Here is a 22807-nt window from a genome sequence, read left to right on the forward strand (position 1 = left end):
GTTTTGCTTTTGGAAGATGGAGAGGGAAGTTTAACTAAGACCTAAGTTAAAGTATCATTATTACTTAACAGACTAACCAGGATGTAGGTTTTAAAGGTTAGAGTGAGAGAAAAATAGCAGTTGGATCTCACACACACACACACACACACACACACACACAAAGTGGTGATACTGGTATTCTATTCATCAGTGATAAAGTAAGTGGCTTGCTGCTAAAATATTTGAGGAGAGGGATCTGTTAGCCTTCACTGTGGGGAGAACATGTCACTTCAAGTCCTCTTCTCTTTGGCTGAGTCACTGCCACCATGGTCTCCAAAAAGAAAGCCTCCAGCCCTCCACTGCTAGGGAAAAGGTCACCAAGAGCACAGAGCTCGAGAGCTTGGGGAAGTGGGTGAAAGGGAGAATGAAACATCTACAATATCATGTAGTCTCTTCAAACATTCATCTAAGTTCAAGACTTTTATCCCAAGACAAACTCTTCCTTACTCGCCCCTCTATTGAACACAGCTGGCATTTTAATGAGGCTAAATCTGGCGTTTCTGCCATTAGTGAAGATGAACATCAAAATATTAAGCTCTGCTTTCCTTTGTTTTAAAAGAATTGAGCTTCACTCAATGTGTGCCCAACTCCAAAGCTATGAGGCATGATTTTTGTTCTGACAGACCCTTGGTACAGTATTGATCAAGGATAATGTCACAAATTATGGGGATATAGTCTACTCCCTACATTCCAAAGAGACAGTACCCTTAAGTATTAACATAAAAAAATTACAACTGACATTGGTTGACTCCTATTACTTGCCATGCTTTGTGTTAATCGTGTTACATAAATAATCTTATTTAATCCTCACAACAACTCTATTATAACGTAGATGCAATTTTACATTAGGGGAAACTGAGGCTTAGAGAGGTTGATTACCTGGCCGAAGTAAGTGTCACACAGTAAGCAACAAAGCTGGAATTCAAACCCAGATTTGTATAACAACAAAGCCTGTGCTTTTGATGTTCTGCTTGCTCTCATTTGATTCACGTCCCAGCACACAGACCTATAGGACACATCCTAACATAATTTAACATTTATGTGACAAATTTATAATTTAGTTATATGTACAGTTTGGGCACAAATTAATTAACACAACCTCTGTGTGTCAAATTATGGCTCATTCCAAGCTGGAGTTCCCCTAATGTTATCACAGAAGAGCCTCTGATGACCCCAAAGAAGAATCACACACTGGAAGTTTCCACAAATGCCAACTCACTCCTTGGAGTTGAGTGAAGACAAATTGGTAGCAAGGAGCCTGAACGAGTCAATGGCTTTCTTCTTTAGGGAGCTGATTTTTCCCCCCAGTATCCAACAAATATTCTCATGGCAATGACTTAACGACTCAAATGGAAATACTGAATACATACTTTTTTCTTTTAAAGAAAAGAATCTATCCTGAGCTCCTTAATCTTGGGCCATAGTGGAGACACACGCTCGAGGCTGTTTTCTGCGCCATTGGCATACCCACCTTTTGCCTTACTTGTCTTTGGTCAGTGTGACTCTGCTGTCCTTTTTCTCATACTGTGTTGCATCTGATGCTTTTATTCAATAACCCGAACGAGAGAGTGTTCTCTGATGTTGTTCTAATTGGATGTAAAATCAAATACATTATCAAGGAAAAATGAAACTGAAAGAAGCAAGAAAACTCGCAGCCCTAAGTTTTCTACTGGGGTCACATTTGCTGATAAAAGATGCAAAATAAAAGAAGTGCCCAAGCTGATCAGTCCCGGCTCCCTTTTGACCTGAAGATCTATGCGATGGGGTGGCTGGGTAAGTGGTAGGGGAGCTGGAGAACACTTTCAACTGTTATTAGCATGATTTTGCCTCCTCAGCAGGCAAACGCTAATCACATCTCTTTTCCATTGCTCGTTTTATAGTGCTCCTAAGGAAAGCCTCTTGAAAAAAAGGAGAAGAAAAAAGAGGTCTGACTAATGGAACAAAACCCACATAACAGTCCAGTTCTATCATATTTTCTTATTCTTATTAAGATGATGGCTCGGTTTCGAATAAAGATTAATTACTTGATTGTGGTTAATGCATAGTCTGGCCAAGTTAATTTATAAATGAGAGAACAGCTATTTTTATCACACTCTTCACATCCCAGATGACTTCAATCAGTAAATTTCATAGAAATGAATATATGAAAAAACCTCTGCCTGTCCTTTGTCTTTCACCCATTCAACACCTCTCTGAGTTGAATGATTAATATTAGTAAATATACACGGTCTTTCAGAGTGACCTTGCTGGCCTGTTTCTGACGATGTGATCTTGGCTTCCTTGTGGCTTGCCATGATGAGTTCTTCAAAACATTATACTTTCTGCCGAATTTAATTGAAGTAAGTTAGACTTTTAAAAACTAGTTGTGTGTGTAATCTTGACTAGTTTGCTGTATTCTATTTGGTGCTTCGAAAGCCAGGCGCGGGGTAAGTATTTTTCAACATTTAGCTTGGTTTTTCACTCCTGATCACAAGAGATCAATCTCAATCTTCCTGTTAGTGGCATGTTGTTTTCCAAAACTAAAGCTACATGCCCCAAAATCTTTGACTTCTTTTGTGTGGCAGATGACATCTTCCACTGACAGTGGATAATAAATTTACATTCAACCCACATGTGGAACCTGAACACATAAGCCCCCCCGCCATGAAGTACAATTCGAAGTGACATTCCCTTCTTTTTTTCCTCCTACCTCAGTGATGCAGAATAACAATCATAAATTAACAGTTCTCTTTGCGGGGGATGCTGAATGAAAAGAAAGGAACAAGAGAAGGCACCTCAATCTAGACAATGGGTAACAAAATCCCCACAGCAAACCTCAGTTCTTAGCAGACACCCTGATAAGGTTCTCAGGACACAGCGCTGAGGAAGAGTGAATTCCCCAGTGAGACACATCACATACTCCAGTGGCTCCTGGTTAACCCGGCCATCTTATCTGTGCCAAAATTCAGATTTAACACAATGTCCTCCTTAGCCCAATGCAATTCTATGCCCAGTTCTGCCAGCCTCAGCTCTGCAAAACATCAGTATTCTCTTAAAAAAATATATAAGCTTAAATGCTAGGCCATCCTTCAGTTGTACACTTTGATTAAGGATTACACCCAGTAAAGCATTTTCTGTTGAAGATGCCCACAGCAATATTCATCCCAGGGACAGTGAAATGGAGGTAGAAAGGATTGCATGGGTAACTTACCAGCTCCTGAGTCTCAATGGCTGCAGCAGCCCCCGTGCTTTACCTGATCCCTTGCCTCTCTGTCTCTCTCCCTCTCTCTCTCCCTCCTTGTCTTGTGTACAGATTGCAGGGAACTTAAAGAACTCGCAGGGACAGTGTTCAAATGACTTAAGAAAGAGAACAGGAACAATACTTCGTTCTCTTTTTCTCAGATGAGTACCTTCGGGAAGAAGGAAGGAAGGGAGGGGAGAGGGAGGAAGTCAACAACCCTTTGCTTTCCTGAAAAAAAATAAGGAAACAGAAGATAGACATCTCATTTTCTCTTAAACAAAATGTTGGAAGGGGCAAAAAAAAAAAAAAAAACTTTGAAAAAAGGAATTCCTCAAATATGCTCTCTGCCCTGGGAGCTTTAAAGAGATGAAAAGCCTTACTGGCTTGGCCTGTCCAAACAAATGGTGTTCCAGAAAGTCAGGCTCTCCTGAGCTTGCAGCCTCTGGTATCTAGTTTGCAGAACTGACACAGCCAAAGGGGAACAAATCATGTCTTGTCCACTCTGAGCAAGGGAAAGTTTGGTCTGTCATGCTAACTGAGGCAAAGCGGCAGCCTGTGAGGCCAGGCAGCGTGCAGGTCAGCCAGAATGCATGGTTCTTCCTAGGCTCTTTGAAACACCAGTGTTGCTGCAGTTCTTCAGCCTGACTCTAGAGCCTTATAGTTCTTCCTAGATCAAATAACAGATTTATGCACTGGTCCCTGCCACGGACCAAGACAATAGACTACAGCAAGCTTCCATCTCTGCTGGTGGATGAAAAAGAAAGAAAGAAAAAAAAACAACTTGCCACACTGCTGTTGGACATAGTTATCTCAGAACTGTTGTTTACATAGTCCTATCCTTTACATTCTTAATGTTTCTTGGATTTGGTCTCCTCTGGAAAAACTGGAAGGTGATTTCTAATTTGTTTTCTAATATTGCACAGGTCTTAGATAAGTCAGCCACAGTTTGTGGGGGTTTTCAGCAATATGTAGATTTTTTAACATTTATTTTTTTATTTTATTTATTTTTTAACATCTTTATTGGAGTATAATTGCTTTACAGTTAGTTTCTGCTTTATAACAAAGTGAATCAGCTATACATATACATACATCTCCATATCTCCTCCCTCTTGCGTCTCCCTCCCTCCCACCCTCCCTATCCCACCCCTCTAGGTGGACACAAAGCACTGAGCTGATCTCCCTGTGCTATGAGCCACAGTGTTTGAAAACGGATAGGGAGGTTGAATACAAAGAGCTAGAAAATGGAGGGAATATCCTTTACCAAGTTAGGGGCCCTAGGAGTTCAGTGGGCAGGCATGAGCTCTGTTTAGGGTTTGTTTCGCTTAGGAATAAGCATGGTTTAAAATTCTCTGATTTGTGTTGTTGTGTCTTATGCCCTTCATTCATCTGGTTAAGACCATTTTTCACCACGAACAGGAACCAGCAGTTATGCAGATCTTTGTGGCAGCAAAAGAAGAAACAACTTTAAGTACTTCCTTATTTCAACCAATTATGAAAAAATGGGGTGGAGAGTCACACCTGAGCACGAGGTGCAAGTCAAGGGAGTTCGGGAAAAGAATGATTCTGATTCAGTCTCTCTGTAAGACTGTTATGGGATTCAATGGACTATGAGATCATTCATTTATCCAGTTTTCTTCCACCAGTAGTTATCTATCAATTTATCTCTCTACCTGAATATGTGTGTGTATGCATATGTATGTGTCTGTGTGTGTATCATAGAGAATATAATGTCATTCGGTAAGTTTGTAAGAGCCAGAACAGTCTTACTCTTTGCATTCCCGTGGCACCAATACTGACACAACACATGGCATTGGATTTCTGCCATGGGTGATCCAACCCCATCTACAGATGAAAAAACTAACGCCCAGAGAAGACTCTGTACTGTTTGCCCGAAGTCACACACACAGTGACTAAAACCAAAATGCTCATCTCTCTCCTGATTCAGCTCCGGTGCTCTTTGCCCTCTGCTGGCCTTCCTCTATATCCTGCCTTTGTAGAAATGGAAAAGAACACGAAAATGAAAATCTGCGAAAGCAAGAGAACAACATAAAAGAATGGCTTCGGGGAGGGATAGGAATCGATTCTTGTAGAACAACAGCGATACTGGGGGCAAACCTTTGAGTAACTGCGAGGTTTAAGAAGCGCTCTGCTGAAATGTACAATAAAAAGTGGAAGTAGGTGGGAGGGAGGTGAGGGTGAGTGAGGAGAAGGGGGGAAATGCTGGGCTGGGTGTCTGAGGCACCAGTCAGCGGAGGCAAAGAGGGGACGTGAAGACCAAAGAAGACCGGGCTGCAAACGTGTCTGATCACCTGGAGAAGCGATGACAGCAACACGCAGCCCTTTCCTTGTTCGTATTCCTCTTGCAGCCTCGGGGCAGAGCCAGGGCTGAGCCCCAGGAGCCCAGTCAGAATCCAGAGGATTTCCCTTTCAAGTCTGCAGAATGTGGGGACTGTCACGTTGAGGCGTGTTGTTTTCTCCAAGCCAGCGGACCCGCCCAAGGACAGCCTGGATGGGGACATGTGCCATCCGAGCTGGACGGCTTTGATGTCGTGGAGCTGCATCCAGCTGGGAGCTTGTGACTTCACCTCTGGAAAAGCTGGAAGGTGATTTCTAGTGTTTTCAAAATACTGGGAAGCAGCATGGGTCTTAGGTAAGTCAGCCACGGTTTTTCAAAAGGGATTCTCAGCCCTGCCTGTGCCCAGCTGTTCCATTCACAGAGCTCGTTGTAACCCTCCTGTGAGATGCATAGAACGGGCTTCTCCCTCTTTCCCTGCTCTGCCAATCATAAGAAGATGATCCCCTACTACATGTAAAATCACCCACTGGGTGTCTAGAAGCTGAAATTCCTAAGTCCCTCCCATCAGGTTTCACGGAAGAGATTTCTCATCAGGTCACTCAGGCTGATGAAGCTTCCTCTCCAGCCATCTCAGGATTTATTCAGATTCTGAAGGAAAGTGAAGGGAATGGATGTTTGTACTGCAGACAACTGAGGAAAGGCTCGTGTAGAACTGGACTATGGCCGGGCCTCTGACCCAACAGGTGAGCTCCACATTGCACTCGATATTATAGAGATCATTTGATTAGAAAGAGAGGGCTACAAGATCAGGGGACAAGGAGAAACACCAAGGTTAAAATTCAGTGAGGCAAAAGCAGTGACCCAAGACTCAGAACCAGCACTGCAGAAACATTAGCTCTACTCAGAACGCTTCCCACTTCTGAAGCGTCCTGACTGGTACGTCTCCCACTTCTGAATATCCAGAGCTCTAGGGCTATGTGTTCACCCAGGACTAATTTGACGCCTGGCCATGGAGGGCGGGGAAGTGAAGAACGAATTGAAATATAACATATGTTTAGAGCAGTGCACAAAAAAGTAAGTGTATACATCAGTGAATTTTTATAAAACCAACACATCTGAATAACAGAAACCTAAGAGGAGACACCCTGTGGCCCTCCAGCCTTCTACCTCTCCTCAAGGGTCACATGGCCCTAAATTCTCGAACCTGACGTAGATGATATTACCTGGTTTACATAACAAATGGCACCAAATTGTACTTTCTGTTTTGTGTTATATTTGTAAGATTCGCCCCTACTGTTGAGTGTACTTATGGCTCAATCACTGTCATCGCTGGAGAATACTTCATTCTGTGACTGTACCACAATTTACATATCCACTCTACTGAAGATGATATTTGGGTTGTTTCTATTTCGGGGCCATTAACAACAGGCTGCCAGGAATATTCCTGTCGCTGCCAGATGTCTTTTTAAAGCCTGGTGCAGGACTCCCCTCTCTCCAGGAAGATTGTCCACTCCAGTGATTCACAACCTTTTGTTTGGTTTCTTTGCACCTACTTCCTCTCACATGGGACGCATGGCATAGTTTTTTTTTTCTTTAATTCAAGTGGATTTGGTTTGAAGACATGGTGATGGCTTTGGAGACCCTGGCAGAGTTCCTGAGTCGTTTCAGAACGGATTGGGAGCCACGGCTCTCACTTCCTGCTATGACCTGGAGATGCTGGTCCCTGCTGCTCTGAGTCACTCTCCATGGACTCGCCAACTCCCTTCCAGACTCTGTGCCAGTTGGGTCTCCCCTCCCTCGTGTAGGCTTCTCACGCATTAGACTAACATGCAAGGAGAGGGCCAAGTCCTGAGCCTGAAACAGCTTTGAAACTTCCTTTGTTTCTTTGATTTATTCTCTTCATCTTGCCAGGCCCTAATATCCTCCAAGTCCCAACTCCCAAAACGTGAGAACATTCATTTCTTTCTTTCTTTTTAGTTTTTTTTTTTTAGCATGAAAAAACGATATGAAGGATTATAAACAAGTTACTAAAGAAAGCCTGTTTTATGCATCTAGTTTCCTCATCTGACAAGTGGGGATAATAACATAACATCTATTTTTCATATTCTTAGGAGTAAAGAGGAAGAGGAGCTAAAATCTTTCATACACTTACCATGTGTGAGGCACTGTTCTAAACATACTACACGTCACAACTTATTTAATCGTCACCACAGTCCTCTGAAGTAGGTGCTATTGTTGCCCTTTATCTCCTCCTCTTTTTTAACAGATGAGGAAACTGAAGCATGGAGACGTTACACTACTTCCCAGTATCACACAATCAGTAAGATTCCAAACCCAGGGAATTCTGGCTCAGAGCTCTATTTCAACCAAAAGCTAACAAACACTGCCTGTCGCACAGTAAAAACTGGTCCCTAGAATTGGAGAACATGCTGTATAATATAAAAGGTAAAAGTGTACAGCACAGAGGCGCATTCTGCAACCATTTAGTGAGCATGTCTCATGGACCAGACGGCTCCATGCTAGGAGTGGGCAAGGCACTTATGAATTTTACTTCCTGGCAGAGAGAGACACTTTCAATTAAATAAATCATGCTTGGGTATCTGAACAATTACAATTGCAGTCACTGCTCTGAGAAGGAAACCTAAGAGTTAGGAGAGCATATAGTCAGGTACCAAATCTGTACAAAAGGTCAGGGAAAGTCTTCTTAAGAAAATGAAACATAAACTGAGACCTGAAGAATGAGCAGGCATGTGCCAGGCAAGGAGGGGAGGCAGCAGCTCCTGCAACGGGCAGCTGGGGGGTCCGAGTTCAGATTCTGAACTTGATCCTAAGATGGTTGGGAAACCATTAAAGATTTTACACAGAAGAAGGACATGATCAGATTTGCATTTCAGAAAGCCTGTGTTGCTCACTGTGCAAAGAATGGCTTGTGGAGGAGCAAGAGTGGAAGCAGATGAAGAGTTGTAAAGTCTAGCCTAAATCTGGTTGTGTCGAGAAGGGCCGTCAGGAGCTGCAGGTGGATGTGTTGGTGCCTAGAGAGGTCGTGGGTGGTAAAGTCTGAGCGTCACCCTCACACACTGTGTGGCAAGGGTTTACTGGAGAGTGAATATAGGCAGTGCCTGGCACGCAAACAGCTGGCTCATGAAAGATTCATGCTTTTGAACAGCAGCACCTTCTACCATGTACCCACCCCCACCCCCAATCTCCAGAGATTCCAAACCTGAGTACCTACCCGCCTTTGCTCCACCCTAGCCTCTTGGTCGGCTTGCCTTACTGTCACCGTCCTCACGTGTATCCTGTGCCTGCATTTCTTAATACTCACCCAACAGAGCTCCCTTTTCTCCAGCACACACCCATGCTGCTCCTGAAAAGCTGGTAGCGTTCTCAAAGCTGGCCCAGGAGGGATGAGTCTGAGGGATAGAGCGGAACTCAGGGTTTGAACTAATAGGATTGGGGAAAATGTACTCTAGGTATTCCATGTTAGGACCCGGGCTGAAATTCTCTAAGGAAAGTCTGTTAGATGTGGTAGATGGATAGGGTTATGATTTAGTTACAGGACTAAATCTTAAGAACTGGCCTCTGGACTTAATCACCAAGGAACACATGGTTTCTACAGGAAAATGTATTCTGAGCTCCAAATATCTGATAGAAGCAAATGAGGATTTTTAAGTTGGGGAATGGCAGTAGTTGTATTAAAAAGCACCTGTGGGTTTCTTGTCAGGCCAGAGGTGAGCAAGCATCCTCCTCCAGTACTCACTTCCATTATTCAGTAGGGCTCATTTTTCCACAGTCTTCCTCCAGAGTGGTCATAAAGGCCTTTTCTTCTACTTACAGGCTCTCTCCAAGCACCCTAAGACCCTATGTTTCAGTGGCACACAAGAGGCAAGAAATAACTTTATTTTTATACATTACATGAAGTGTGATTAAAGTTCCCCCTCCTTGGTAAAGTTGGCTAACAGCTCTATATCATTATTTTTCATGACTCTCACACTCTTCCTTAGGTTGTACCAGACCCAGGACTTTCACAGCCCTAAGAAAATAGCACTGAGGCTTGATCCATGTTGGCTGATTCATGGTCCCCTCAGAGGTGGCTGGCTCTGCTCGTGCCTCTACACCCTCAGTGCCAAGTGCAGTCACAGGAACGTCCACCCAAACTTCCGAGGCCATATTGACCAGATCTCTATGGTTATCCTTGTCATCTTTACAACCCTACATAGATGAGACCCAAGGTTGCTGCAACCTGTCTTCTTTCCTAATCTTCTCGGATCCAACTCACACCAGGGGTCAAGCTACCCCCTTCTTCAACCCCATTGCCACACGTTTCAGCCTCCTTGGACCTAGACCAGGGGTAAACTCAAATGTTAAATGAACCAAGCAGGTTCATTTAACCAGTGCCCCATGTGAAATGCAATAGGGTGTGGTGGGGATCAAGGCAAATCGAAGAGTTCATATCCCACCTAGAGTTGTTTGTGACCATGTGAGAACATAGGCCTAGTGTGACCCAGACCATCTTATTTTTTAAAAAATAAGCTGAACATCTGAACTTCTAACGTGGAATTTCTTGATTTTAAAATTTTAGAATTGAAAAGAGACTATTTTTAAAAGAAATTAAGGAATTATTATTCATCATTTGGGGTGTGATAATGGTGTGGTGGTTTGCTTTTTAAATATACAGTGAAGTATTCACAAATGAAATGTGATTTGTTTAAGACTCTACATGAAAAAGTAAAATTTAAATCTGAAGGGAGTCTAAATTTGACGGTTTTAAACTATGCCCACAGATTCTTTACTCTTCTCTTTGAAAGACAGAGTCTAATTCTAACCACGTAGACTTCGTGATTTGTTCCCGACACTAGAATAAGGCAGAAGTGATGTGGAGTGACTTAGGAGACCAGGGCACAAAAGGCACTAAGGCTTTCTTTTCCCTCACTCTCAGATTACTTGCTCTGGGGGAGGTCAGCTGCCATGCCATGAAGACCCTTAAGCAACCTGTGGAAAGGGCCACATGGACAGGGACGGAGGCCTCCTGCTGTGATCTCAGCAATGGATCATCCAGTCCAATCGAGCCTTCAGATGACTGAAGGCCCTGCCACATTCCGACGGCAACCTCACCAGAGATCCTAAGCCAAACCACCTAGCTAAGCTGTCCCTCAACTCCTGACCCGTAGAAACTGTGAGATAATAAACGTTTGTTTTTTTAAGCCACTAGGCTTTGGAGTAATTTGTTATACCCCAAAAGATAATTAATACATTAGCATCAGGAAGCCCGCTTAGTTTACGACTTTTGGCCTTAACCTTTTCAAACCAAAACTCCCAGGTAGGAATATTTGCTGGTGGCAATCACAGTTTGACTCTGAAACTCAACAAGGCTGTTAACTGTTACGTCCACCTCCACTCACCACCAAACAAAGGGGGTCAACTTTAAAGGATCACATGCTTATCCTATTCTACATGGAATTCTTGAGAAGAGAATGTACTAGTGACCCCTGGTACCAATATAATGGACTATAAGAGTTCAGCTCAACATCTATACCATCAATTTGTTTCTTTATTTCACTCCCACATTTGTCAGTGAGTGATAGTGTCTTGGGCAAGTTTTCTTTTTAGGTGTCTTTTTTTGATAGATTTTAAACTGTCAGAGTCTGGAAGATCAGCAGCTGATTTGTTTTATGTAGTGGCAAAATCTCTACTTAATGTTGTGAGTGTTTGATAGGTACCAGTTAATGCTTCGAAAGCTAGATATTGGAAAGATTTTATTTGCTTTAAAAGAAAAAAAAAATGGACAGAACCCTTTGACCAAAAAGTAATTTTACTTAGAAACTAATACAGAAAACAGAATATAAGTTTCGTGGGAACCCAGGCTTCGCTGGTTCCTTGCTGTATCTCCAGTGTCTGGAAGTCACTGGCACATGGAAGCTGCTCAACAGACATTTGTTAAATGAATGAATGAGTGAATGAGTGGATGAGACCAAAGAGAAGAGACTCCATTGAAGGAGGAGGGTGGAGTTCCATCCAGTAAGTATTCTCCTCCTTTCCCCCATCCCCTCTCAGATGTCACCATCACTGAGGTGCTTTTGAGGCAGGCTGACTGCCTGAGAAACACAGTTCTAAATGGGAGGCCTGGCAAGAACCCCTTGGAACTAAACGCGAGCAGACCTGGGCCCCCCGTTCTTCCACTTACTGGCCACAAGGCCCGGCAGTGGTTTTCAACCGCTCTTCTTTGGTCCTGATTGCTTCTTCTGCAAAATGAGAAAGAAGCTTCCAGACTTAATTCCAGCGGTGTCATGAGTATGTCCAGGCTTCCCCTTCTTTTGACATCCACCCGGAAGGAGGCAAGTCACCACTTGTGAGGCACTTTGAAGCTGACAAACAGGAGGCCTCAGAGCGATGTGACCAGAGGCGCACAGCCTGGCAGATGAGCTGCTCTGACAGATGCTCAAAGCAGCTGTCGGTGAACAGAAGGCGGCCTGCACAAAGGAGCTAGCCAAAAATAATGAGGGAGGTGAAGAGAAAAAAGAAAGAAGGAAAGAAGGAAAGAAAGAGAAAGAAAGAGAGAGAGAGAGAAAGAAAGGAAAAGAGAGAGAGAGAGGAGAGAAAGAAAGAGAGAGAGAGAAAGAAAGAAAGAGCGAGTGAGCGAGCGAGAGAGAGAGAGAGAAAGAAAGAGAGAGAGAGAGAGAAATAAAGAAAGAAAGAAAGAAAGAAAGAAAGAAAGGGAGGAAGAAAGGAAGAAACAAAGAAAAACAGGCAGGGCAGGGCTTGGGGTCACTTGGGCTTCCTCTGGTCTCACCACCACCCCCACCTCCCCGCCCGATGCTCCTCCTCCGCCCAGTCCTCAAACAACCCTCTTCTGTCTCCTCCAGAAGAAAAGTTAAAAGCTTTCTTTTGGAAAAAGAGCAGCTGTTTACCTTTGGTAGGACAGCCATTGGTGGTGAGTTCAAACACAGGAAAAGGCCTCTTGGTTACAGGAAGAGCTGCAGACAGGTCTGGAAGACTTGCCACGACGCTGCGGAGATGCACCTTCCCCGCCATGCACAGCCCCGGGACCGACACTGGGTCCTTGCCTCCACATCAGGCAACCCGCCTTCAGCTATTTCTTGAACTTCACCTATTCCTCCCTTCCCTCAGGGATATTGATCCTAAAGCACAGAGACAGTGAGGGATGGCCGATAGGACCGGAAAAGGGGAACAAAAAGAGAAAAAGAGGCTTACATTACAAACAAAACCACCATGACTTTATTTCCAGTCTAGTATGGAAAATACAATTATAACAAGCAGCAAACCTTGGGTTTACATTTGGGGGTCTTATTTGTTTTCGGTCATTAAAATCATCCTTCATGAACTAAAGGGGCCACATTTGCCAAAACAGGGCCAAAATTCTGCCCCAGAAAACTGATTTCTCTACAGCTACTTCCAGAACTGCATGATTTATTTGTGGAAGGGAAGGGAAGGAATCTGCCTTCGTATTTTCAAAGCGCTTGCTCATGAGACCTACCCGCCCCAAGAAGGGTTAGACTAAATTGTGAGAGAAAGGAAGAAAATCACGCTAAGGGAACAAATGCTGTCAAATAATCAAAATCTTCTGGGTCTTTCCCATTTCCCCCAAATTTCTTTTCTCTAACTCCACTTCAAAAATTCCCCTGGCTCCAAGAAGCTCTAGACTTTCTGTTCAGACCATTCACAAGTTTACCATGAGGATCTCACTTCTCTTTCCCTGATTTTAGAGTCATTTGGGTCAAAATCTTTATGTCTTCCAGAGAGCCTGCAGCATCCTGCTCCCTCCAGAAGACCTTACCCAACCAAAATCGAAATGAAGGGCTGCTAATCTCTTTTCCAGCCACCAACCTCCATCCTACCTGGCACTCATCGTCAATGAACTTCTCACATAAAGGATGTGCTGTAGAGAAAAGCAGCAATTTCTCCTCCCCTGAAATATTCCTCTCAGTACTCCAAGTCCACTAAACGTTAGCTGCAGTATTTTACTTGGTGTGGAATGAGTCTGTAACAAAATCCTTTGGGTTCTTCAAGATTTTTCTCCTAAACTTTGGTTTTTAGCAGTTTGACTCCGATAGGCCTGGGCATGTGTGTGTGTGTTTTTAAATCTATCCTGTGAGAAGTCTGCCCTCCTTCCTAAGTCCATAAATTCATCTCGTTCTCCAAATTTGTACATTTTTTATCTATTCTTTTTTTTTTTAATATTCTTTGCTGTACCATTTTTTTTCTGTTCTCCCTCAGAAACTCCAATTGCACATATATTAGACCTTTTGATACTGTCCACAGGTCCCTGTGGATCTGCTCATTTTTTTTTTAATCTCTCTTCTGTCTGTTCTTCATATTGGATAGTTTCTATTGAACTATTTTTAAAGTGCACTGATTTTTTTTCTTTTCTCTCTAATTTACTGTTAAGCACAACCAGTAAATTTTTTTTTTGGATATTGCAATTTTCAGTTCTAGAATTTTCATTTTTTTAAATAGTTTTTTAAGAATCATTTTCTGATCTATCACCATACTCATCCGTGAAACATCCATACGAAGAATGGTGAGATAATTTTCTTAGTTCAATTTTACATCTATAAAAATCAAAGAATTGAGAGGTTAAGCAGATTTATCAAGATTGTAGAGGCAGTGATAAATAGAGCCAGGATATATAATATATAGTATGTAATATGGTGGAGGGTGATGGAGAGAAGAACAGGACAGGAAGAGATTAAGAAGTGTAGGAATAGGGACTTCCCTGGTGGCACAGTGGTTAAGAATCTGCCTGCCATTGCAGGGGACGCAGGTACGAGCCCTGGTCTGGAAAGATCCCACATGCCGCAGAGCAACTAAGCCCGTGCACCACAACTACTGAGCCTGCGTGCCACAACTACTGAAGCCCACACACCTGGAGCCTGTGCTCTGCAACAAGAGAAACCACCACAATGAGAAGCCCACCCACTGCAACGAAAGAGTAGCCCCCTTTGCGACAACTAAAGAAAGCCCACGCACAGCAACAAAGACCCAACACAGCCAAAAATAAATAAATAAATTTATATTTAAAAAAAAGAAGTGTGGGAATGGGGGGAGTTCTCAATTTCAAATGAGATGTTTAGGGAAGGCTTCATTGAGAAGGTGAGGATAGAGGAAATATCTGAAAGAGGCAAGGTAAGGGGGAAAGATTTTCATTCAGTGGGAAGATCAAGTGCCCTCAATAAGTATATATTTTGTGCATATGTTATATATGGATCACTGGATCTTCCATTATATTCTTATGAGTTGGTGGGGCACAAGTTTATCATACAGAATTTCAAAGGCCAGAAGTAGTCAAATTGTTTTATGAACTATTTTATTTCATACCAGATTGGGTTCTTTTAAAGGATTTGATGAGTCCTACATTGTAATTTTGGTTCTACAGAATATATTACATCCTTGGCATGTGTAAAGTGCTTTATAGGAACTAACAAACTGGTAAGCATGAAGTAGAGATAGAAGACTATGAAAAAATTTCTTTCCTCTGATGAATATATAAATTGTAACTTTTACTCCCTATAATTGATGACTAGGAAATTTAGACCAACCCTCCCACTAAGGAAACCTAAAAAACTGTATAAAATATAAAAAATATTTACTTAAAAGCATCAAAATGTTAACCAAGTAGTGAGGAGCTTAAAAGCCAAAATCTGGAAGTTAAGAACTCAGAGAACAGGACTGATATTCAAATCTAATTTCTCCCTAAGAGCATTTGCCAGTCCTAAAGAAACAGCTGCAAAACTGAGCTATACTTTCGACAAATTTCTGGGGCCAGGGAGCAAAAGGCAAGACATGCAACCTACCAGAGGTAGAAATTCTAATAAACTACCTCCACTTTAAACTGGGGTCCCAAAGAGTTGCAGCTTCAGGTAAGGTGAATCATGAGTAAACCAATCCTTGCACATAATTTCCTTCTGGCTTCATGTTATCTGGGTGGTCCAAGGAACCTCAGCCTTGAACTTGGTTTGAGATGGATCCAGACTGGTAGGACCTCAGGTGTCTGGCAGAGGCAAATGAAAATCCTGTTTGGAAGAAGATGCTATAATACTAAGCCTCAAATTATTCTTACAAATGATTTTTGAAGTACAAGGTCCAACCACTATCAAAAATCAATAGTCATACAGGGAAACAAAATACATTGAGCAAGAACCAGCAGAAAAAACAGAAAATTAAAATAGGCTCATAAGCACTGGAGTTAATATCTGTTGAAATCATTAGCCACAAACTATAAAACCACCTTGCTATGTTTGAAGAAGAGAGCAAGAGGGAGACTTTTGTTTAAAGAAGGTTTTATGCTTGAGGAAGAGAGAGAGCCAAAGGTAATAATTTTTTAAGATATAATAACTGAGAATATTCAGAACTGATGAAAGACATCAATCCATAGATTCAAGAAGCCTAATTGTTTCTACACATTGTATCCACTCAGCACTTCCAGACACATCAGAGTAAAACCATAGCAAGCCAAAGAAACGGAACTGTATATATACCATACGTTAAAAATAGCCATAGGGAAAAGGACATAATGCCTTCAAAGATGTAAAGTTAAATTGACAGCTGACTTCTGAAAATCAATAATGGAAGGCACAAGATAGTAAAATGGAATCATCAACAGGCAGAAAGAAAACAATAGCCTGCTTAGCATTCTATTTCATATATATATATATATATATATATATATATATATGTAGAGAGAGAGAGAGAGAGGGAGCACTCAATAATAAAGATGAATGAAGACTTTTTTAAAGAGAGAGTTTGGGAAATTCTAAAAGATGTATGTTAGAATTCTAAAAAATGATCCAGATGGAAAGTTTGGGATACAGAAAAATATGAAGAACAAAAAAAAATTAAAGTATCTATGGAGTTTTAAAATTATATAGAATTTAAAATTTTGACAACAATAGCAAATGAGTTAGGATGCGGGTAAATGGGGTTAAAGTGTGCTTATGTTTCTGAATTGTATAGGTCAGTGATAAAGATCAATATTTATACTAGACTTAGATAAGTTAACAATGCAAGGTTAAAAATAAAATAATAAATATTAAAAAAGTAGTTTCTAAGCTTTTAACACTGAAAGAAGAGGTAACTAGTGTAAATCTTCCAAAATAGTAAATAAGAAAAAATAATAATAGATCTTAGTCAATCCAAAAGGAGTCAGAAAACAAAAGACAAAGAATCATAGAAGAGGTTGGACATAGTGAAATCATGAAATAAGATGATGGATTAAAACTCAAATATATCAGTAATTACATTAAATGAAAATGGGCTGGCATTACTATTGCTTAACAAGTACACATAAGAGGGCTGTGAAGAATATTAGAGAGTGCACTGGGCAGAGTGTGGGAAACTTGAATTCAGGTGCTGGTTTAGTTATCAGCTAGCCATGGAATTCTGAGCAGTTCTCTGGACTTCGGTTCCCCCAAGAAATGAATAATGAATAGAGAGTGAGCTCCATTCAGCCCTTACAGATGTAGAGACTGCTCTCATGACCTTTTCATAGGTCCTAGGTCTTAAGACAGCCTCCTGTTGCTAAGGGCTTGCTACATTCCTAGAAGGAAGGGACGCCCTCTGCTGAGATAAAATTGAATTCTCTTAAGCCCTTGTCAGCTACTGGGCAAGAAGATATCTGAGATGGCATACGGAAATGGTATATTTAGAGGTGGAGAGGCCTTAGTTAAAGGTAGCATAAACACCCTTTAAATGACTGTTCATACTCTTGACAGAATCTCCAACTTGAGTTAGCAAATGAACGATGCAACTCATTGGTCTCTAAAGAAGGCTGGGCAGAACTCCCAAAGAAACTTATATTCATCCTCCTCCATAAGAAATTTAGATTTATCAACATTTAGTATACCTAATCACACTGGTGCCCTCACTTGGTTCATATGTAAGATTGTCACAGGTCACAAACAGAGCTGGAGTTATCCTGAGGGAAAACTGGGAATTCCACAATGGAAAGGGGTTCACCCGAATACCATCATTCCTTCATCGGCTTTCGGTGTATTGTAACATAATACAGCTTGTATGTTGCCAACTAACAATTTGAACAATTGGCTTAAAAATATTCCTGCCAAAAAATTACAAACTGAATAGAATATTAATAGTACAAGCTTAAGCAAAGAGCAAGAAAATGGCAGAGCTGACCTTTTTCCTGCACCTTCATCCACATTACAAAGTAAAAACAAAATAATTATTCAGATCTGCAAAGAGGCTTGCTGAAAATACTATCAAGAAAGCTTTTTGAAATACAGATTTATACCTTATGTCAATAAGGAAAACCTCAACTAATATCAGCTGATAGCCGCTCATGATCAAATAGGGCCACTGCAGTGAGCAGGAAACCTTAAAGTATGATTTATTACAATTTTTCCCATCCTTTTAAAATTTCTTTTGCATTTGTTTTATAATAAGCTAATATGATTGTTTGTGTGTATAATTAGTAAACAGATATTTTGGAGGTGGGGTGGGGGTAGGGAGTGGGCACTACACAGAGAAATCTGGAGACCCCAGGGCTAGTTAAAACCCAGATCCCTGGGGCTGACCTTGAGAATGACATGAATCCTAGGGCTACCTGGGAACTGAGTAGCCACAGGTCCTTCGACCAGAAGGGGTGAGCACTGTGGTGTAGTGGCTCTGAAGCCACACAGAGACTCCAGTTCCAGTCTGAGTCCTCTAGGCAAGTGGAACATGTCTAGCCATTGCTGGGTGGTCAGGCAGGGTTATTTCAGTCCCAGTTCCCTTGTGGATGTGCTGTCTCAGCACCCAGCTTAACTCAGAAAACCTGGTCCACCATGATGCATACAGTCCACTTAGCCCCATTTCCAGCGGAACTCTGACAGAACCTACTTTCCACGTGCTCCATGACTTCAACTTTCCAAACATTTGCTATTTTTAATTTTAAAATGAGATTTTTCCTTTAGTTTCTGAGTATGAGTGATATTGTGATTTGTAATAAGAAACATGTATATTTGGTCTTCCTCCACTGTTTCTGACACAGAGCTCCTAAAACCCTTGGAATTTCCGAAGTGGTGTGGGCGGAAAGGTGTCTTTTGTGATGTTAAGGATTTGACTTTTGGAGGCACCTAAGGATGGGGGCTGGTTGCCAGTAAAGCCAACCATGTGGTGAGAGGGCTGGAACTTTCAGTCCCACTCCCAGGGAAGGAAGACACTGGAGGTTGAATCAGTCACCAATGGCCAATGACTTAAACAATCATACCTATGTAATAAAGCCTCCGTAAAAACCCAGAAGTCCAGGGTTTGGAGAGCTTCCGAGTTGAGGAACACACTGAGATTCAGGGAAGCTCCTCAAACTCTTCCCATACCTTTGTCCTATGTGTCTCTTCCATCTGGCTGTTCCTGATTTAGGCCCTTTTATAATAAACCAGTAATCTAGTAAGTAAACTGGTTTCCTGAGTTCTGTGAGTCACTCTAGCAAATCAGTGGAACCTGAATAGGGGGTGGTGGGAACCTCTGAGCCTTAGCAGTTTGGTCAGAAGCACAGGTGACAACTCGGACTTTCAGGTGGTGTCTGACACGAGTGGGGTGTGGACAGTCTTGTGGGACTGAGCCCTTAACTGGTGGGATCTGACACTATCTTCGGGTACACAGTGTCAGAATTGAGTGCAGGACACTAAGCTCGTGTCCCCAAAATTGCCTGGTGGTATGTGGAAACCATCCCCTGTGTCCCCCTCCACATTAAAATTGGGTCCTGAATGTTTTGGTATGACATATTTTTTTAATGTTTTGTATTCCATTTATATCACCATTCCTATGTATTAAAGCAGGGAGAAATATTCATGTGATTATTTTGCTATCTTGACTCAAAATCTTTGAACATTGATTTGGAAGGTTAACAAGCTGAAGCCCAGACAGGGTCGTTGAGCCTTCACAGGTGCCACAGCAAGGTGTTATTAAAGTCAGGTCTCTTGATTAGGATACAGTGCTCTCTCCTTTCCACCACATTGAGCTATGGGATTTTATTTGCTTTGTTGGTCTATTTATGTAAACATATTTATTAAGCTTCAGTAGCCTGGGGATCAAATAAAATAGCAGCTCTATTGTATTTCAAGCTAAATCAGCTCAGCTGGGATAGCAGAATGTGTAATGACCCTTGCGAGACATGTGCCCTCTCCCTGAATTGTCCAAGAATGTCAGGGGTTGTTTAGTCCAAAATAGCCATTCTTCCTGTCATGGTCCTGGTTCTCTTTCCAACAGATGTCTCACTCCAGATTACTTCAAGCCATGCAGTATCCGATTACTGAGCTGGTGAGTGGCTTAGCATGAACTATGTGACCCAATTCTGGCCCGTTAGATAAGAGGGCAAGGGGGAAGGTGGGAAGGGAGGGTACATCTGGAGAAGACTTCCTCACTCCTAAGAAGAGAGATAAGACAGGTAACCACCCCCCTCCCCTTTTGTTTCCTCTGGACATTAAAAATGTCTGCATGTGACTTTTGGGACTTCCATAGATACATTCCCCTTGAGCTGAGCCAGATCAGAGTAAAGTGGAAAAGTGAGAAGCACCAGGTCCTAATGATGCCACCGAGCTACTGTGTTAGCAATCCCAGTGCTGGGGCTTCCCCGGCGGCACGGTGGTTAAGAATCCACCTGCCAGTGCAGGGGACACGGGTTCAAGCCCTGGTCCAGAAAGATCCCACATGTCGCGGAGCAACTAAGCCTGTGCGCCACAACTACTAAGCCTGTGCTCTAGAGCCTGTGAGCCACAACTGCTGAGCTCACGTGCTACAACTACTGAAGCCCGCATGCCTAGAGCCTGTGCTCTGCAACAAGAGGAGCCACCGTGGTGAGAAGCCCGCGCACTGCAACGAAGAGTAGCCCCCACTCGCTGCAACTAGAGAAAGCCCGCGCACAGCAACGAAGACCCAACGCAGCCAAAAATAAAAATAAATAAATTTAGGAAAAAGAAAAACAACAATCAACCCCAGCGCTTCCCAGCCCCGGACTGTTTTCGCATTATTATTTACATCACTTTGAGTTGAGGTTGCTACTACTTGAACACTGAAGCATCCTAACCGATAATCCCTGCTTCCAAATGGCTCCAGCCTTGAGAACAGGATCATCTAGACCAGCACTGCCCAATAGAAATATTGAATACAATGCAAGCCACAAGTATGGGCCATGTATGTCACTGAATATTTTTTAGTGGCCACATTAGGATGAAATTAACTTCAATAATGTATTTTTAACCAAATGTATGTAAAAATTTATCATTTCTACATGTAGTCAACATAAAAATTATTGAGATATCTTACAATCTTTTTTTGTATGGTTTTCAAAATCCAGTTTGCATTTTACACTTATAGCACATATCTTTATTCAGACTACCCACATTTTAAGAGTTCAAAAGCCATCATAATGGAAAAGAATATGAAAAAGAATGTATATAGGCATAACTGAATCACTTTGCTGTGCAGTAGAAATACAACATTGTAAATCAGCTATACTTCAATAGAATAAATTTTTTAAAAAAAGCCATGTGTGACTAGTGGCTGCTGATCTAGGTTCTCCAGCAGGCTGCGCTGGGGACTGGGTTGACTCTCTCACTGGGGCATTCAGGATTGGAAATGGACTAAGTGGGGACCCCTGCTGGGGCTCCCGAGATAAGCATTTTGGTTGAGTCCATTATACCTGGGAAGCTGGGGATGTGTTCTAACTTCAACCACGTGCTGACCTGGACCAGGTCTCTTCACAAGGACATCCAGGCCTGATACTCAGCCCAGGTCACCAACCAGACCCTCCTCCTTCCCTGTGGGCTTTCCTGAGAGAGCCCTCGATATCTTTTCCTGCTGGTGTGTACTTCAGTCAGGATCACACTGGACTTCAAAACAGAAGAGATCTTACATCTCTCTTCCCAGTAAGTTTCTTCATCTCCCCCCTTACAATTTTTTTTTAACTCTTTATGGGCCACCTCTTCATAACAAGGGCCACTGGGGTGGGCAGAAACTTGTTTTTTAGGCCATAAATGTCATTTTACCTTCCAGGGCATTAAGTCCCAATTCATCTTATGTTTGGATAATTGAGAGAGGACACTTAAGCCCCAGGCAGGCAAAGAAATCAGTAGCTACTTTTAAAAGGAAGCATTTCTGCTCAAGTTCCATCTAAGCAGCTAACAAAACAAAACTGAAAAAACAAACAAAAAAACCTTTCATGTTTTCTTTCAGTTAGAGATTTGGAAGTGTAGATAAACAGACACAGTAGGTGCCTGATGAAGTGTAACTTTATTATTTCTCTAATAGCTGAAGAGCTATAGCTGGTTGCTTCCAGCAAAGGTAGCCAAAGACAGTGCATCAACCTATCTTAAATAATGGGTGTCATGTGGCAGTAACAGAAGGAACGGCAGGAAAAGATAGAGGACCTGCTGGAGAAGGGAACAAATTCTACATCTCTTTCTCTGTGAGATGCTTAGAATCAGAATGGCCCTTTGGACTGAGTAAGCTGCAGAGGTTTTCTTGGACAATTCCAAGGTCAGAATGAGGGGGAGGTCTAGAGAGGGACGTAGGGTTTCCTATGAATTAGTGCTGGTTGGGGGCGTGTGTGGGGAGGCTCACATGATTATTCTGAACACTAAAATTGAGTTTTAACCTTGTTTATACACATGGCAGTCCATACAATTACAGCAGATAAGAAACACCAGATACTGACCGTTATTGACATTAGCTTTTAACTGCAACTACATATCTAGTTCTGTTTTTTATGTAGAATGTGTAAAATAATGATGTACTATGATGATGTTTCTCAGATTTTCCTGTTTTTAGAATCACCTGGAGAGCTTTTAAAGATTCCCATGCCCAGGCTGTGCCCCAGACCAATTAACCCAGAATCTCTGGAGGAAGGACCCTGGCATCACATTTTCTAAAGCTCCCTTACGTGATCGCTTTGTGCGGTGAGGTTTGAGAACAAGTAAATTATGAAATTCATGGTGTCCCTTTTAACAACGACTTCAAAACATTAAATAGGTTTAATACAAAATATCCAGGTGAAGTTGGTGCTGTTGACTGTTTGCTCAACAATTCTTCCCACTTCTTGTTTTCCAATAGAGCCCTCATTGTGGCCTTGTGCTTCAAAGAGTAAATCATGATGGGTCTTTCCTTTGTGGTAGGGGTGGAAGGATTGGGGATTACATGCTGGGAATGGGGATAACATCCCTCCGTGTACTTGCTGAGGCCTGACCTTTGGAAAAACCAAGTAATACTCCTGCAGCAGAACAGAGGAGAAGGTGAGGAGAAGAAAG

General features: G+C 42.2%; 1 protein-coding gene and 1 long non-coding RNA gene across 12 annotated transcripts in view; one reads left to right on the forward strand and one right to left on the reverse strand.

The window, feature by feature from the left end:
- The window catches only part of ZNF366 (zinc finger protein 366), a 328855-nt gene that overhangs the window by 62861 nt on the left and 243187 nt on the right, over positions 1 to 22807 (reverse strand). For 7 of the 11 annotated variants that reach the window (XM_060295874.1, XM_060295875.1, XM_060295881.1 and 4 more), the window contains 3 exons: positions 12461 to 12691; positions 11737 to 12035; positions 8878 to 9413 (listed from right to left, as the gene is read on the reverse strand). In XM_060295874.1, coding sequence (XP_060151857.1) covers positions 8878 to 9034 — 157 coding nt within the window. In that variant the 5' untranslated portion in view covers positions 9035 to 9413; positions 11737 to 12035; positions 12461 to 12691. Of the gene's footprint in view, positions 1 to 1510; positions 1627 to 3229; positions 3404 to 8877; positions 9414 to 11736; positions 12036 to 12460; positions 15201 to 22807 lie in introns of those variants that run through there. The other 4 variants (XM_060295882.1, XM_060295877.1, XM_030845368.2 and 1 more) reach the window with 4 other exon arrangements.
- On the forward strand, positions 5708 to 10725 carry LOC132597071 (uncharacterized). Its single transcript, XR_009563385.1, has 3 exons — positions 5708 to 5909; positions 6124 to 6298; positions 10492 to 10725. It is a non-coding gene; the product is annotated as an uncharacterized lncRNA (long non-coding RNA).

The sequence above is a fragment of the Globicephala melas genome, chromosome 3, assembly GCF_963455315.2.
Source record: "Globicephala melas chromosome 3, mGloMel1.2, whole genome shotgun sequence".
Lineage (NCBI taxonomy): Eukaryota > Metazoa > Chordata > Mammalia > Artiodactyla > Delphinidae > Globicephala > Globicephala melas.